At 44.6% G+C, this 18,245-nt stretch overlaps 1 protein-coding gene across 4 annotated transcripts in view; it reads left to right on the forward strand.

Annotated features, from left to right (window-relative positions):
- Nucleotides 1-18,245, forward strand: part of ADCY1 (adenylate cyclase 1) — a 91,725-nt gene that overhangs the window by 12,718 nt on the left and 60,762 nt on the right. For all 4 annotated transcript variants that reach the window (XR_012132411.1, XM_073239114.1, XM_073239113.1 and 1 more), the window contains exon 3: nucleotides 14,562-14,680. Coding sequence is in view for 3 of the 4 variants with exons in the window: in XM_073239114.1 (XP_073095215.1) it covers nucleotides 14,562-14,680 (119 nt within the window). In the remaining variant the exon portion in view is untranslated. The remainder of the gene's footprint in view (nucleotides 1-14,561; nucleotides 14,681-18,245) is intronic.

Consider the following 18,245-nt stretch of genomic DNA (forward strand, 5'->3'; position numbering starts at 1 on the left):
GCAGCTGTGTTGCTGCAGTCTGCCTCAGCTGTCTTCTCAGGAGTGCAGACATCTTGCTGCTCTCCTGGGTGTGGGGAAGTTTTCCAAACCAAGCCGTGCTCCGTTGTATCTTTATAAGTAATAACCTGCTTCACTTGGTTCTCCCAGCGGGTCCTGGGGCGTTGCATAATGGAGGGCTGTTCAGAATGCAGATTCTCTGGCCTGGCCAGCCCCTTGGTGGGAAGGTTAGAGTGGGCCGTGCTGTTGGGGTTCTGGTGCACACCCCCAGTCTCACATCTGATTGGCTTCCTCCGTGCCTCCTCTCCCCTCCCCTCCCCCTCACTCCCCTCCTCCCCATCTCCCCTCCCCCCTCCTCGTCCCTTCCCTCCCCCTCCCCCTCCCCCTCCTTTTCCTCTCTCTCCTTCTCTTCTCCCCTCCCCCCTCTCCTTCCCTTCTCCCCTCCCACATCCCTTGCCCCTCCCCCCTCCCTCCTCTCCTCTCCCTTTCCCCCTCCTCCCTCTTCCTATCCTTGAGGAACTGGTCCCTCCTGCTTTCAGATGCCCCTTTCCAGTGACTAAGGCAGAAGGCCCGTTGCGTGTCTCTGTGGAGCGGCGTGTTCTGACCTTGCACGTTCATGAGCTGACTTCCCTGAGGGTTTGAGCAGTTCACCGGAAAGGCTGACCCTCCTCAGAAGGGATCCCATGTCCCCCATACTGTTCCCCTAGCTTTGCTTTCCTTTCCTTTATGTAACTATTCAATCTTTCATCTTTCCAAATGTATCCATCATTTTCCTTGGTGGCTTCACTGTGGCTTCAAAGCTGAGCAGGTGTTCTGGAACATGAGAAGTTCGGGGATGGGACATTTCCGTGAGTTTGCCCGGTAGTGCGAGTGGGCAGGTCTCTCCGACCTGCTGCATTTTCTGTTGGAGCCTGTGGCTGACAGCTGCCCTGAGCACCTTATGACCTGCACTCTCTGTTCGCAACACCTCTCTCTGGGGTGACAGAGAGCCTTTGGGGCCCACATGGGCTCCCCAGCACTGGGGGCCTCTTGGTCCATCCAGGCTGCCCTGGACCACCCAGCAGGTAGCTGTGCCCAGCACCTCTGGGTCAGCATTAACACTGCAGCCCCTGAGTGTAGGTAAGGGACAGCCAACCATATGCCTTCTGATCTGTCTGCGTTTTAGTGTTTCAACTCACCTCAACAAAGAATCCAGTTCAATAGCTGCTTCCAGAGTCTTCTCCAGGCCCTAACCCAGGAAGGTGTGTGAGGGGATAGTGAAAGATGCACCCTGCTTCTAGAAAGGGGTGCCAGGACATGCACCCCAGTTCTGAGAAGGGTATTGCATATATCCCACTTCTGGGAGGGGTTGCTGGCCAGGCTGAGCCTAGAGGGGCCGGGAGTGGGGTCTTTGAGGGAGGCTGAGAGGGGAAGAGTGGGAGCAGAGAAGCCAGTCAGGGAATGCTTAGTGGTGGAAGGGCACCGTTTGATTGTGTGACCTCAGCTTGAAGGAGGGAAGCAGGGAAAGGGATTTGTATACAGTGGCAAGTGTTTGCACAAAGCAGGTGTTTTGCTTGAGAGACCAGGAAACATCTTCTCCCAGGGATGTGCCTACAGTCAGGCTGGTGGTGTGGCCACCACTGGCCGGCCAGGGTCTGTGGGCAGGAGGGCTCTGAGAGGCAAGTGCTCAATGCTAGGACCTTTTTCCAGCCCAGCTGGTGCACCATTTCGTTCCGGACAGGAGTCAACAGGTGGAGCCTGCCCCGGGATCCAGGCACTGGCGTGGGTGGACACTCCAGGCCTTCTCCATGTTCACAAACCCCGTACCAAAACTGTTTGGCTCAGGTCCATCAGTTACTGTTTGATGCAGGGTGTATGTCACCTCAAACCTCAGGGGCCATCCCGAGACTGCCCGCCTCAGATGGGGATGACAAGGAGCCACTTGCCCGTCAGCAGCAGGGCATGCTGGGAGCTGGGCCTATAATCGTGGAGGCTGCCTGTGGAGATGGGACACCTACTCCAGGAATCCGCAGACTCCCTTCCCTCCTAAACTGCAGAATTGAGGGCCTGCCAGTGCCCGGGGTACCTTTAAAAGGAAGTACAGCTGCTTTGGCTGCAATGTCTGAGTCATTATTGCCTCCTGACTACCCACTGCTGTCCAGCCTTAAAGAGCAACACCTCCTCCTCCCAGGTTTGTTTTCACAAGTGGGAACATTGGACTAATTGTCCATCCTCAGAACTAGTGGGTCTGGGAAAGGATGGGCAGTAGGCTGTCCACACTTTCTGGGCTTCTGGACGGTTTTCTGCTATACTTTGCAGAAGCTACCTGAGCTGTCAATGTCCCCGAGGCTGACCCCTTTGAGTGGGGCTTGGATGTGCTGAAGCTGCCCCTCCTCCTGCCAGCTCAGGACAAACAATGGCCTGCACAGGGCTGACCTGACCCTGTTCATCCCACAGAGTTGGGCAGAACGGAAGTGCTGGACCCAAAGTCATTTTTTGTCTGAGTCCTTAGATCCTCAAAACTACTTTCAGGCCTCTGAAGTTAAGCATGTAAGAACTTTACAGCATTTTATACATTTTATACCCCAGGGCCGGCTTGGAGGATTTAAGTGACTTGGAAGGGATAATGAAGTAAGTGACAAAGTAGTGGAGGCTGAGCAGGGACAGTGGAGGCCGAAGCCCAGACCCCCCACCCAGACGAGCAAGGCCCACGTCCTCCCTCTGCGTCTTTCGTGTCCTCAGCCATAAAAAGGCTCATGCAGAAGTTTTGGGTTCATGGATCCCAATACTGTGAAGGGCTGTGGACAGTCTTCTAACAGGCTCTTTCAGTTTCAGAACAAAAATGTCACGAGTTGGTTCTTTGAAACAGAAAAGCCTTGGAGAGACTGATCAAGAGAAACAGCAGCACGAATGAGGAGCACTGGAGCCGGGAGCCGGTGAAGCGGATCAGAGGGATGTTCTAAGAACGATTTTATACCAGAATATTTGAAAACCCAGACAAAATGCACAGGTGCCTAGAAAAGTGTCAGCTACTGAAACTAATTCAAGGAGAAAAAGAAAACCTGGAAAATCTCATGACCGTTAAAATGCTGACTCAGCAACGAAAGGCTGACCAAGAAGAGATCGTGGCTGGAGGTTGTGCCCACGAGGCACACAAGTCCCCGGAAGGCTGAGTCCCATCTGCTTGTCCACATGATCGAAACTCCTCCTGGGTGCAGGCACGCACAGGAGAACCTTATAGAGCTCAGAAATGCAAGTCAACCACAGGCCTGCCTCTGTCCTGTGTTCCTGAAGCAGCTGCCCCAGGCCCTTTGCTTCTGGCTGCCGAGTGGATTGGGGCACCCAGTGACCTGTTGGTAGCTCAGCAGTGCGGTGGTAATGCATGCTCCAGGGCGGTCAGGGGGAGTACCTCCCTGTTGTGTTGCCCACAGGTGCCATGACACATGGAAGCAGAGCCAAGGCCTTGGCACTCAGCCCCAGGCCCCGACAACCCCCTGGCTCAGGAATCGGATATTCTGACGTGCGTAGTGGTGTTGGCTTGGCAGCACACAGCGACTGCCGACCAGTCCATGCAGAGCCAGCTCTGAAAGCAGGCCCTGCACTGCCTTCTTTCCAGGCTTGAATGTGGGATGCCTTCGGGTGGGTGGTCAGCACCATACAGAGGGGCATCCCACCTGCTGGATGCCCCATTTCTGTCCACTTGCATCCTGCCCGGTGTTGATGTCTCATCTGGCCTTTCCATCATATGTGTGCCTGGAGAGAGGTCTCTGTCTCTTCTGGTGAGGATGCCTCACAGCCTGGCCAGGGAGCCTGAAGCTGCAGAATCCTACCCCTGATATCAGCTTTCTCACCTAAGAGCAGAGGCTGCTGATTCAGGGCCCTGCTGGTCCTGTATGCCATTATGAAGTAACATATAGCTGTCTATAAAGCACATATTCAGTTTGTCATTGTAGCAAGGTAAATGGGACAATTTTGATTTCCCATCACATGAGGAAATTATCAAGAGAAAGCAAACTTCTGTTAAATGATATAGAGTGGATTTTTCAAGAGGTCTGGCCCATGCACAGTGCCCTTCAGAATCACTACAGTTGCTTATTTTTATTTTTATTTTAAAAAGCCTAGTGATCTGTAGTTTACATACATAAAATTCCACTAGAAGTCTAAGACAACTAAACACTTTTCCCATATTTGGTATTGTGTAACCATCACAGCAGTCTAATTTTAGAACATTTTCATCACCCCTAAAGAAACCTGTACCCACTAGTGGTCAGTCCCTGCCCCCTCCTCTCCAGATCTGGACACTCATCCGTCTATGTTCTGTCTCCATGGATTTGCCTTCCCAGACATGTCATAGAAATGGAATCATACAGTGTGTGGCCTTTTGTGTCTGGCTTTGACATGTCATATGTTCCAAGGTGCAGTCACACTGTGTGTGAGCCAGTGCCCCATTCCTCGTCACAGCTGAGCAGTAGCCTCTCTGGACAGACCACCTTCTGTTTACCCAGTCAGTAGTCAGTGGGCACCTGGGTTTCTTCCACTCTTTACCTGCTGTGAATAATGCTGCTGGGACATTTCATGCATGAATATTGTGTGGACAGATGTTTCCATTTCTCTTGAGTGGGTAGTGAGGAGGGGTATCTCTGGGTCACATGGTAGCTCTACAGTTAGCATTTTGAGGAGACACCAGGCTGTTTCAGAAGTGGCTCATCCTTTTATATTCCCACAGCATTGGATGAAGGTTTTCTCCACATCTAGAATCTGTGGTTTTCTTCACTAAACCTTTTATGTTGAGCTTACTGTAAATTCACATGGAGTTGTGAGAAATGATACAGAGGGATCCTGGCATCCTTCACCCTGGTCCTGTAGGGCTGTTGTGTCTGACACTGACACTGTGAGGCCGATTCCATCCCAACAGGGCCCCTCACATCCTTATGTGTCCACACCCGCTTCCATACCCCCAACTACACCTTAAGCCTAGTGGTCACTAATCTAGTCTCCATTTCTTTAAGCATGTCATTTCTGGAATGTCCTACAAGTAGAATCATACAGTGGGTAGAGTTTAGGGACTGGCATTTTTTGTAATCCTCTGGAGGTTGATCCAAGTTGCTGCTGTATCAGGAACTCATTCCCTTTTATAGCTGAGCTCTGTTCCTTGGTGTGGATGGACCACTGTTTGCTTAACCACCCATCTGCCGAAGGGACACCTTGATGGCTTCCATTTTGGGCTATTATAATCGAGTCACGCTCATCTGCAGGTTCGTGTGTGCACATGAGTCTCAGCGCCTCTCAGGAGTGTCTCGGGGTGCAGTTGCTGGGTCACATGGTAGTTTGTATGTTTAGTTTATTGAGAAATTGTGAAACTGCTTTCCAGAGTAGTCATATTATTTTTCATTCCAAACAGCAAAATGTGAGGGATCCCATTTCTCTGAATCCACACCAGCATGTGGTGGTGACAGTTCTGATAGGTGTGTAGTCTGTATTTTATCAATGTAGTTTTAACATGCATTTCCCTCATGGCTATGATATTGAACATCTTTCATGTGATTATTTGCCATCTATGTGTCCTCTTTGGAGAAATGTCTTTTGATGTTTTTTGCTCATTTTCTACCTATCTATCTATCTATCTATCTATCTATCTATCTATCTATCTATCTATCTATCTATCTATCTAACTGGATCTGTCTACATACCTACCTACCTACTATCTATCATTCATCTATCAAATATCTTTTACTGTTGAGTTTTGAGAGTTGTTTATATATTCTAGATACTAGTTCTTTGGCAGGTATGTAGTTTGCAAACATTTCTTCCCAGTCTGTGGCTTGTCTTTTTATCCTTTTAACAAGGTCTTTTGCAGAGCAAATGTTCTTAATTTTGATGCAGTTCAGTTTGTCAGCTTGCCCCTTCATTGTGCTTTTGTTGTTAAGTCTGAGAACTTTGCCTGGCGCTAGATCCCAAAAATTTTTCTTAATTTTTTTCTAAAAGTTTTATAGTTTTATTATTTCCATTTAAATATATGATTTTTTTGTCATTTGCAGTATAACACTATCTTGATTATTATGGCTGTATAACAAATCTTGAAATCAGGTAGAGGGATTCTTCCCACTTTGTTATTCTTTTACAAAAAGATTTTTGTTATCATTGTTTCTTTGCCTATCTATGGAAGTTTTAGAATAATATATATGGCCTATATCTACTGAAGAATTTGCAAAGATTTTGATAGCATTTGTGTTACCTGCCTGTAATTTGGGGGAGAATTGACATCTTTACTGTACTGAGTCTTCCAGTCGATGAACATGTTGTCTCCCCATTTATTTAGGTCTTTGAACTCTTTAGTCGGTATTTTGTATTTCTCAACATGTTAATAAGTCTTATACTTGTTTGGTAGGTTTACACCTATGTATTCCATTTCTTGAGTGATTGCAAATGATACTATATTTTCAATACTATTGTCCTTGTGTTCATTGCTAGTATATAGAAATTCAGATAATTTTTGTATTTTAATCTTGTATCCTGCAATCTTCTATACTCAACTATTTGTGCTAGAAGGTGTTTTTAGGAGAATGGTAGTGTTTTGTTTTGTTTTTATTTGGTATTGTTTTGCTTTGGCTTGGTTTTGTAGAGTCCTTTGTATTTCTTATGTGGACTATGATGTTATCTGCAAATAAGTACAGTATTATTTCTTTCTTTCCAATCTGTGTGCTTTTTATTTCCTTTTCTTACCTTATTACACTGATTGGACCTTCTAGTGCCATGTTGCATCAGAGTGATGAGAGCAGATATCCTCATCTTGCTGCTGGTAAAAAGTGTTCAGCGTTACACCATTAAGTGTAAATGTTAGCTGTAGGCTTTTTCTGGGTGCTCTTTATCAAGATGATGATGTTACCTTGTCTTCTTATTTCTGTGAGAGTTTTCATCATGAATGAATGATGAATTTAAACTTCTGCCAATTCTTTTTCTGTATCAATTGCTATGTGATTTTTATTCTTTATCCTGTTAATAAGTGTATACATGATTAATGTTTCAGTACTGAACTAGCATTACATTCCCCTAATTAAATTTGGGTTAGGCATTGTTATGTATTGCTGATATGCCAATATTGTGTTATGGGTTTTTACATCTATATTCCTCAGGGACATTAGTCTGTAGTTTTTCTCTTTGTTTTTGACTTTAGTGTCCCATACTATTTACTTTATATAAGGAATTAGAATGTGTTCTCTGTCTTCTATTCTCTGGAAGATTTTATGTAGAATTGGTGTTACTTCTTCCCTAAGTGGTTGGTAGACATATTGGGATCTAGAGATTTTTTTTTCATATGAGTTTTTAAATCAAGGATTCAATTTCTTTAATAGATATACAGCTATTCAAATATTTTATTCATAGTATTTCTTTCATACAGGGTGAATTGTAGTTTGTGCATTTTGAGAAATTGGTCAGTTTCTTCTCAATCATCAAATTTATCTGTGAAGGGTTGTTACTCTTTATCCTTTTGATGCTGCAAGGTCTGTAGTGATATTTCATTTCATCCTGATTTTGTTCATTTGTGTCACCTCTCTCTGTATTTTGTGGTTTTACTGGAGGTTTGTAAATTTTATTGATATATATGTAAAGTACCATGTTTTTGTTTCATTGATTTCTTCTTTTTTTCTGTTTCCAGTTTCATTGATTTCTTTTCATATTTAATTATTTTATTCCTTGCTCTGATTTTGTTTTATTCTGTTCTTCTTTTACTAGTTTCTTTAGATGGAAGCTTAGATTATTTAGACTTTTCTCTTTTTTAATATAAGCATGTAATCTTACAAATTTCCCTTTCAGAACTGGATGCTGCAAATTTTGATATGTTGTATTTTCAATTTCATTCATTTTTATGTATTTAAAAAATTTATCTGTGATAACCTTTTTACTCATGGATTATTTAGAAGTATTTTGCTTAATATCCTGATATTTGGAAACATTTCCTATTGTTTTCTGCTATTGATTTCTAGCTTGAGTACATTATTGTCAGAAACTCTAGTCTTATTATTTGAATTCTTTTAAATATGTTGAAGTTTGTTTTATGATCCTAGATATGGCCTATCTTGGTATATGTTCTATGGGTACTTGAAAAGAATCTTCTGTATTTCTTCAATAGGGTATTCCATAAATGTTGATTAGATACTCTTGGTTGATGGTGTTCTTGAGTTATTGTATATCTTTGCTAATTTTTGTCTGTTTTTTTTTATCACTTACTGATAGGATATTTAAGTTTTCAACTATAATTGTCGATTTGTCTATTTCTTCTTTTGGTCTTATCAGTTTTGATACACACAGTTTGCAGCAATTTTGTTGGGTACACATGCATTGCATATTTCTATGTCTTCTTGGTGGATGGGCTCTTTTATCCTTATGTAATGTCCCTTTCTTATATTCTTTTCCCTTTGAAGTCCAGTTTGTTTTCTAATGATATAGGCACACCTGTTCTCTTTGGATTAATGTTTGCATGATATTTTTTCCATCCTTTGCTTTTCAACCTCTGATATTATATTTTAAAGCAGTTTCCTGGTAACACCACATAGTTGGGTCATTCATTTTTATCTACTCTCCTAATCTCTGTCTTTTAATTTGTGTATTTAGAATATTTATATTTTATGTAATTGTTGTTAGAGCATAGACCTGTCATTTTAATTTTTGTTTTCTGTTTGTTCTTAGTTTTTTTTCTGTTTTCCTGTGTGTTAGTTGAACATTTTAGAATTCAATTTTGATTTATTACTGTACCCTTTACTGCATTTTTTTGTATAGCTTTTTTAGTGGTTGCTCTATATTTACATTATATATAGAAAACATCACATTCTATTGTGGTTGACATTTTTCTTAAGATTAAAAAATTTTTGCATTGAGGTACATAAAATAAAATGCATAGATCTTAGTGTAGAGCTTGATGATTTTGACATGTGTATATGCTAACCGTTAGTTACATGATACCAAACATTTTTGCTAATTTTTTCCCTTTCACCTGTTTCATCCATCCCCCACCCTCCTTCATTATGGCAACCACCAGTCTGTTCTGTGTTTATTTCTGTTTTGTGTTTTGATTTCACATGTAGGTGAAATCATAGGGTATTTTTGTCTTTGACTTACTTCATTTAGCATAATGTCCTCTAAGTGCATCCATGTTGTCACAAATGGCAAGAGCTCATTTTTTTATGGCTAACATTCCATTGGATATATGTATCACATCTTTTTTACCCATTCATCTATCAGTGGGCACTTAGGTTGCTTCCAGAACTTGGCAGTTGTAAATCATGCTGTGATAAACATAAGGGGGTGCACCCTATGTTTATCACTGCACTATTTACAATAGCCAAGATATGGAAGCAACCTAAATGTCCATCAGTAGATGAATGGATAAAGAAGATGTGGTACATATACACAATGGAATATTATACAACCATAAGAAAAAAAAAATCCTACCATTCACAACAACATGGATGGAGCTAGAGGGTATTATGCTCAGTGAAATAAGCCAGGCGGGGAAAGACAAATAACAAATGATTTCACTCATATGTAGAGTATAAGAACAAAAGAAAACTGAAGGAACAAAACAGCAGCAGAAGCACAGAACCCAAGAATGGACTAATAGTTACCAAAGGGAAAGGGACTGGGGAGGACGGGTGGGGAAGGAGGTATAAGGGCAGGAAGAAAAGAAAGGGGGCATTATGATTAGCATGTATAGTGTTGGGGGGGCACAGGGAGGGCTGTGCAACACAGAGAAGACAAGTAGTGATTTTACAGCATCTTACTATGTTGATGGACAGTGACTGAATGGGGATGTGGGGAGGACTTGGTGAAGGGAGGAGCCTAGTAAACATAATGTCCTTCATGTAATTGTAGATTAATGATACCAAAATAAATTTAAAAAAAGAAAAAAAACATAAGGCGGTGCATTTATCTTTTCACACTAGTGATTTTGTTTTCTTTTGGTACATTCCCAGAAGTGGAATTGCTGGGTTGCATAGTATTTCTATTTTTAGTTTTTTTTGAGAAACCTTCATAATATTTTCCATGGTGGCCACACCAATTTGCAATCCCACCAGCAGTGTATGAGAGTTCCTTTTTCTCCACATCCATGCCAACACTTGCTATTTCTTTTCTTGTTGATAATAGCCACCCTGATTGAAATGACATGACATCTCCATGTGGTTTTGATTTGCATGATTAGTGATGTGGAGCATCTTTTCATGTGTCTATTGGCCATCTGTATGTCTTCTTTAAAAAGTTGTTTATCCTCTTTGACTGGTTAGCCAGTGACGGGTAAGATTCCTCAAGGGAGGAACAACCTAAGACAAGCACAGTCGCAGGGGGGCCATCAGGTGAGAAATTGGGGATCAACAGAGGTGAGGCTTAGAACCTCACCCCCCCCCCCTGTTTTGAGAGAAATCTTCTGCATCCATGGATGTTTTGTTGCCCTTGTCTAGCTTGGATTAATACTTAGTCTATAGGCACACACCTGATCATCTACATTTGCCCTCTTACAGCACTAAACTATGTTTTCTACCTTTATCTTGCATCTACCTACCACTTCAGCATTTTATTAAAAACAATAATAATAAGGGGGAAATGTGGGATTCACATATAAATCAAGTATAAAAATCAAAGAAATAATCATATTTGACCTGATTGTTTATAGTTCATGATGCGTGATCAAAATCGAAAGTTTCTGTGATGACTGCCCTTGCACTGTTCACCATGTAAGAACTTATTCACTATGTAAGAACTTGTTCACCATGTAAAAACTTGTTCGTTATGCTTCAGAAGATTGGAGACTGTTGAGAATTAGGCATGGGGTTGATTAATGATTGTGCATTGAGTCCCCTATACAGAATTTTATTGTTGTTAACCATATGATCAATAAATATGAGAGATGCCCTCTCAAAGGGAAAAATGCACTGGTGAAATGTCTGAGGGCAAACTGCCATATTAAGAAATAAATGCCCATGTGCACATAAAAAAAAAGTTGTTTATCCTCTGCCCCTTTATAAACTGGATTGTTTGTTTTTTTAGTGTTCAGTTGTATTGTTGTGAACATTTTACCAGATGGAATGAAGTGTAGAAATCCAACCTTTATCTATGTCACCCAACTTCATTTATGACAAAATTGTCTTAAATATTTCTTCCCAATATATTTAGAGCCACATCAGGCAGTGTTGTAATTTTTGATTCAACCATTAAATGATGGAGAAAGAAAATCTGTATATATGCACATTTTCACTCTTAGCATGCATTTTCTTGTTTCTTGATATTTAAAGATTCTTTCTTTTCTCCTTTTATTTCTGTTTAGAAGACTTCTTTAGCCATTCTTTTAGGGCAGGTCTGCTGATAGTTTTTCTTCATCTGAGAATGTCTTGATTTCCTTCATTCTTGAAGGGTTCTGGGTTGACAGTTCTTTTCTCTTAGCATTTGAAAATATTGTGCCACTTTTTCAAGGCCCTCATGGTTACTGATGTGAAATCTCCTGTGATTCAGATGATCTTTCCTCTGTATAGGCGAGGTATTGTTACTCTCTCACTACTGTCAAGGATTGTTTTTTTTTCTTTATTTCTCTAAAGTTTGACTATGTTGTATCTTAGTGTACATTTATTTGGTTTGTCCTCTTTGGGGATTTCTCAGTTTCCTGAATGAGTAGGTTTATATCTTTCATCAAATTTGGGGGCTATCACCCATAATTTTTTCAGAATATTTTTCAGCCACTGTCTTTTTCCTCTTCTGTGACTCCATAGACATGAATGTTAAATCATTTGTGATAGTCCCACAGATCCCTGTGGCTATTACTTTTTTCTAGTCTTTTTTGTCTGTTCTTCAGTTTGGGCAATTTCTATTCTTCTGCCTTCAATTTACTATGCTTTCCTTTATGCTTTTCATTCTGCTGTTGAGCTCACCTGTTTTGCTTGTTATTATATATATATATATTTTTTCAGTTTTAATTTCCATCTGATTCTCCTTATATTTTACATTTTATTTTTGGAGTTTCTATTTTTCCAGTTTTTCTCAAGTGTGTTTATGGTTGTTCATTGAATCATTCTTATGATGGATGCTTTAAAATATGATTAGTTATTCTAATTATTCTGTTTTCTTGGGGTTGTCTGTCATCCAGGGTCCTTGGGTAGAGGCTGCAGCCCAGGGTCCCCAGGTGGAGGCCACAGCTTGCTCAGGGAGAGCTATTCTGGGGCATTTGGAGAATATTGGTGGTGGGGGTAAGGTGTGAGATGGACTTTGGGGGAAGCACAGTCTCTTCTGTGATTTGACTTAGTGCTTTGTTGGTGTAGGTGAGAGATTTGAAAGATGTGGGACACAGGAATGCTGTGCCTTGAGAAACAGGGATGAGGTGCTGGAAGGTGTGAAAAGAGAGGGGCCTTTGTGGTGCAGCGAGGGCCTGAGTGTTTGTCCTTCTAGAACACCCTCCTAAGGAGCTCTTGTGATGATTGCTCTGTTGGATGGGACAGAAATGAGACAGAGCTTAACTGACTGCCCCAAAGCAGCAGAGATAGTACGTGAGGCCAGACAGCCATCCTGAAGACACCGCAGCTCTCCTTTTTCCCAGAGACCCTCCATGTAAGACACTCAGGGTGAAAATGTCACCTGCCAAGCTCCTAGACCTGGCTTAATGGCCGATGGGGCTCAGGGATGTAGATGACCCATGCCTCTGGGACTGTCTAGGATGGAGCATGAAGCTGCCCAGTGTGTTCTTGGGACCTTTCTTCTATGCTGCTTAGCTGCTTCTCTTTTCCCATCTGTATCTCAGGCTCTGGAAGCTTCATGTTACTGACGATGCTCTTGGTTCATCAGTATGGTGGCCTGAGTTCCTTCCATTTCTGGTACAGCTGGATACCTGCAGATGACCCCTTTCCCTGAGCCAGGGCTTTGGCCTGGTCCTCCAAGTCCCTCTTGTAAAGAAGGGACCAACATCCTCGCACTCTGGCTTCCACACCCTGGGCAATGGGGCATTTCTGTTCCTGGGTCTGCCCTCACACATTCAGCCTGGATACTTCTGTGTCTGGACAGGTCTTAGAATGTCCTCCTCTCCCCATGGGAGTTAATGCTGAGAGCTGTCATGGGCCATTGCACTCTTGAGGTGTCCCTCCTCTGTGTCAGAGTCCATTGAACTGGGATTTGCATGGGCGGCCCTCAGGGTAGACCCAGGCCTAGCTCAGGGCACATGGCCCAGACCACAGGCTCCAGAGCCAGGACCGTGGCAACTCTCATCTGAACTCACATACTCGGCGCCATCTGGCATCAGGCAGAGCTGGTCCTGGCCTCCCTCTCATAGGTTTATATGGAAAATATATGGGAAGACTTCCCAAGTGCATTTAATATATTCTTCCATCCTAAATTTAGCCACATGAAATGCCACTTATAATCTAGAGGAAAGGGGTAAAGCACCTACACCTCACCCCAGGCTTCTGTGGCCCTTTCCAAAAGTCTGTTAGCTTTTAGGATCTGAGCAGCTCTTGTCAGGGATCTGAGCAAGCTGTTGCTCCCATTGTCCTCCTGAAGATGTCACACGGGATTGTGGCTGCTCCTGGTCAGGGATCTGGCCTTATTCTCTTCCGAGAGGACCCATGCTTTGGATGGTCTCTGTGCCCCAGGAAATCCTGCTCTGGCCTGGGAGATGCCAGGTGCCATGTGACTCTTGCTAAGCTCCTCCACTGAGCAGGACAGGCCATGGCTAAAGGGCTCGGGGCTGCTGGAGGGAACAGAGTAAGGGAGAGGCTTTTGCTCTCCCACCCTGTGTTTTCCCTCATAGTAGGATGTCTTACCTGACTACATGCGAGAATTAAACTCTGTTCTTCTGTTTTCTTTCCAGAGCAGGGTGGGAGGCAGTGTGAGGGTCACTGAGGGAGGGTGGGCCTCAGACATGGGCATGTCCAGCTGGGCAGGGGCCAGTGGGATGAGGTCAGTGCAGGATCCTGGGAGGAGTAGAAGCAGAATTCAGAGGAGGAAACCAAGGCCCAGGAAGGACAATGGACTCCCAAGGGTGGCAGACTTCTCTAGAAAAGCCCAGATATTTATTCCAACCTCTGGCAGAAAGAAACCTCTGACTCCTGAAGATTAGAGAGAAATCAGAAGGCAAGGCCATGAACAAATGCCGTGTCCTCTGATCTGCTTATCTCTGAGGGAACAAGGGCACCCTCTGTTCCAGGGTCAGAGCTTTCACAGCCCCCCTTGAGGCCCCTCTTGGGGCTGTGTTGTGAAGACTGAGGCCTGACTGGCCTGGTTGAAGACAGGAGCATCCCCTCCCCATGGCCTCACTGCTCAGTGGAGCTGGGGTGCATGAGTGGTAGGACAAGGAATGGGCAAGGGGTGCTGTATCTGTCTGGGTGCTCCAGAGGAGATGCCCAGAGGTCTGGGAGTAACTTACCTGTGCAATGACAGTCCAGGTGTAGGTATAACCCCCCAGAGCCTTGGAATGGGCACAGTCTGTAGAATAGGACCCCATGTTGGACACGTATAAGAAGAGTCTGAAGCCTCTCATGCCAGCTTCACTGGGGTGTACCGAGGACACGCAGGGAGGGCACTGCCCTATCACAGGGCCTGTTTCTCCTGTCCAGGAGAGGCTGCTCATGAGCCTCCTGCCCCGGAACGTTGCTATGGAGATGAAGGAGGACTTCCTGAAGCCCCCTGAGAGAATTTTTCACAAGATTTACATCCAGCGGCATGACAACGTAAGGTAAGGCTGGTGTTGGCTTGGCAGTGGTGGGCCCCAGATAGTAGTGAGAGGTGATGGAGGTGGAGGTGATAGCAGAGATGGAAGTGATGGAGGAGCTGGAAGGTGATGGAGGATGTGGGAATAATGGAGATGAAGGTAGAGGTAATGGAGATGTAACTGATGGAGGAGGTGGGAGGTGATGGAGAAGGTAGAAGTAATAGAGATGGAGGTGATGGGAGAGGTGAAGGTGATAGAGGTGGAGGTGTTGGAGGAGATGGAGCTAATGGAGGAGGAGGGAAGCAATGGAGGAGGTGGGAGGAATGGGCAAGGTGAGATGTGATGGAAAATGTGGAGGTGATGGAGGAGGTCAGGGTTAATGGGTGGAGGTAGGAGGTGATGGTGGAAGTGGCAGATAGATCATGGGCAGATGTTGGTGAAGGGCCCCAGTTGGTGAAGGGTAGTAGGAACAGGTGTGGGTTGGGAAGCCCAGGTGAGCACCTGCTGGGCAGGGAAACACGTCTGTATGTGAGCCGACCTGGCTAGCCACTGTCAGGTGATCGCACTTATTCCCACTGTCATGCCTTCAGTAGGGACCAGTGTTGTCCTACTGAGGATGTTGAAGCTGAGTGGGGTGAAGGCCCAGTGTGTGAGGCCAGCATTTGAGCCCAGGCAGGTTGAACCTCTCCACTGGACACTTGGTTCTGTTTAGTATCATCACACTCCTATGATCTATGGGCACTGTCACCCCCTATAGGAGAGGAAATTGAGTTAGCAAAGCAAAGCATGTGCAGGACTCCCTGGACAGTGGGTTGTGGGGCTGAGGCAGTGGCATCAGTCAATGCTGACATCTGCCTAGACTTTTTCTATTCACCCCCTGCCTTTCCTTAGTGGGTAGGTACATGACACAGCAACCCAACCCTTTGCAAAGAAGACCAGCAGAACAATCCAGTAAGTGCCTTGTGGGGAGGGAGACAGAGTATCTGCACATACATAACTTGCAAGGTATCAGACATCATGGGCCACCTGGGGTAGCAGGAAGAGGTGAGTGCAGGGCATGTGTACCCAAGTACCTTTCCCTCCCTCTCCTCCAACCTGGACAACAAGAACAGATGTGAGAGTCACTACTTTTGCTGTTGAAAAGTCTCCCTACATGTCCTCTGGTGGGCACCTTATTCTCAGAATCTGGTGGGTCAGTATCTGGCTGCAGAGGTGACAGCTCTGAGGTAAGATAGGGAGCTGTGGCTTCCTCTCACCAATAGTGCCAGCTCCACCCTGGCCCCTTGGGATGCCCTCCAACAGTTGTCTTTCTACAGCCCAGGTATGAACATCTCATTGTCCTCCTTGCAATCCTTGTTAGAATCCTTCAGTGGTTCCCCATCTCTCCAGGATTAATGTTCAAACCCAGTACACCATTCACAACTCAGCAGGCTGATGCCATCAGGAATGGTGGGGTAAGGCCATCTGAAAATTCTCTCCTCCGTAAAAGCAATGATAACAATTGCAAAAATTACCACAGTCAACATTTTCAGAACACAGGAAATTAACCATAGTCTTACAGGAATCTGGAAATGTTTATTTAAGAAAAGCAGCTAAAATCTTGGTAATCACAGTGAGCTTTGTGGATTTCTGACTTGCCTTATTATATCCTTCTATTTCCTCAGCTCCATAATAGTTTTGAAAACCCACAGCTGCAATCACAGTGAAAACCTGCAGCCTGGCAGCTACTGGAGGGGACAGAACAGGGTTGGTGCTCTTTCAGAGCCCTGTTATCAAAGAACCATCATTTGACTGGAAATTTCCTGGAAAATCCCACTCACAGGCTTGTCTTTATGTGACCTGACTCAGTGGTTGGTGCAAACAGCTTGTGCTCTGGGATGTTTGTTGAAAACAATCAGTGGCAATTGTTTAACATCATAGGTGCCTTGGGCTGTGACAACTGTTGAGGCAAACAGCAATGTAATAAAAAAACATAAAGGAACACTTGAGGAATGAGATGTCTATCTGGTGCTTTGAAAGGCTCTGGGAATATTTCTGGGAATCAGAAGATCATGCACAAGTGTAGGTCTGTGTACATGCTCAGGAAAGACCTGAGAAGGCCCTAATCACTCATCTCTGCTGACCTTAAGGCTCTGTGCAAGTAGGATGTACAAGCTAAGGCAGAGTCATAATCTGCCTGGCTGAGTGCTGAAGGCACTGTAACACTTAGAGATTATTATAAATCATTTTGAGCAGATTTGAGCTCTTACTAGGTGCAAGATACTAGTTTAAGTGCTTCATGGTTGTTGGCCCCATTTACCCTCCTGACCCAGAGAGTGGGCTCAAGTCTTGTTCTCATTGTATAAAAGAAAGGACTGGCATGAGGAAGTGTTAGATAAGTTCGCTGGGCTCCTGCTGCCATGTGTGGTAGAGCCAGACAGTCCCACTGGAGTTCACACCCCAAACCCGGCTCCCCTCCTGTTCTTTCTCTGCTGGCTCCCGAGAGCTTCTGGCCCTGCAGACTTGTGCTCTGGTGCCCACTGTGTGCACCCATGTTCCAGCCTGTCTACATATCTTGGCTTTTGACTGTCATCACATTATGTTGCTTCTCACCCACCTTAGGCATACATGTGCTATGTGTTCTTCTGAATCCTCCCTTCCTGTCCTCTTTCCCTCCTCCCTCTCCTGCTTCTCTCCCTCATTCCTTCTTTTCTTGTCTGAATAATTCTTGGGTGGGCTCCAGACCCCACTCCATCTTGGCTGCATCAGCAACCTTGGTGCCCAGCCTTTCTGCAGAATTCTGGGTTTCCCATACCATTGCTTCACCATGCTCACTGAAACCACTCTGTTGATGTGTCTGTCCCTCCCTGTTGCCAGCTTTCTTCTCCTGCATGTGAGCTCTGAGGAGGGGCACCTGGCATATAAGAGACTCTCCAAGCATCTTGCTTCTGAGACGGAGGGCCTGAGGTGTTCGGGGGAGGACCCTCCCCACAGGTCGTCAAGGAGGACAGGCTGGCAGAGCTCAGGGAATTCCTAGACTGGGCTGACAGTACCCAGTTAGTGTTTATGGAGCTCAGTGATGACCAGACACTGAGAAGCCAATGGATAGAGAAAGGTACATGAATGAGAAATTTATTATAGAGCAGAGATGGGAGAAAAAAAAATGGTGGCTTCTCAGAGGTGGAAATATGTTTGAATTTCATACCAAAACAGAAGAAAAAAACTCACTCTTGCAGTTCTTTTTCTCAAATTCTACTATCAGTCAGTGACACTTCTGATACCCCAGACACCCGGTTTTCACCCATTCATTCATATCGCCCATTCCCCTGCTCTGTTAGATGCTGTGAGGTGGACATGTTGGGATCTGCATCCTCAAGCTACTCCCAGCTTTGTGGGGAATGCTGTCCAGCAGTTAGGGGATTATAAGAAGTCCTGAAACTCTTGGCGAGTGTTTTCTGCTCATGTGCAGGTCATGGTTGATGTGGTGGGGTGAGGGCCTTGTCAGAGGAGCTTCTTTGGGGGTCCCCACTTTCTGCCTGCAAGAGTGATCCCCACTTTCTGCATATAATGCCAATTCCATTCTTCTGACCCCAGGTATTATTGAAAATGC

This window comes from Manis javanica, chromosome 6 (assembly GCF_040802235.1).
Source record: "Manis javanica isolate MJ-LG chromosome 6, MJ_LKY, whole genome shotgun sequence".
Taxonomy (NCBI): domain Eukaryota; kingdom Metazoa; phylum Chordata; class Mammalia; order Pholidota; family Manidae; genus Manis; species Manis javanica.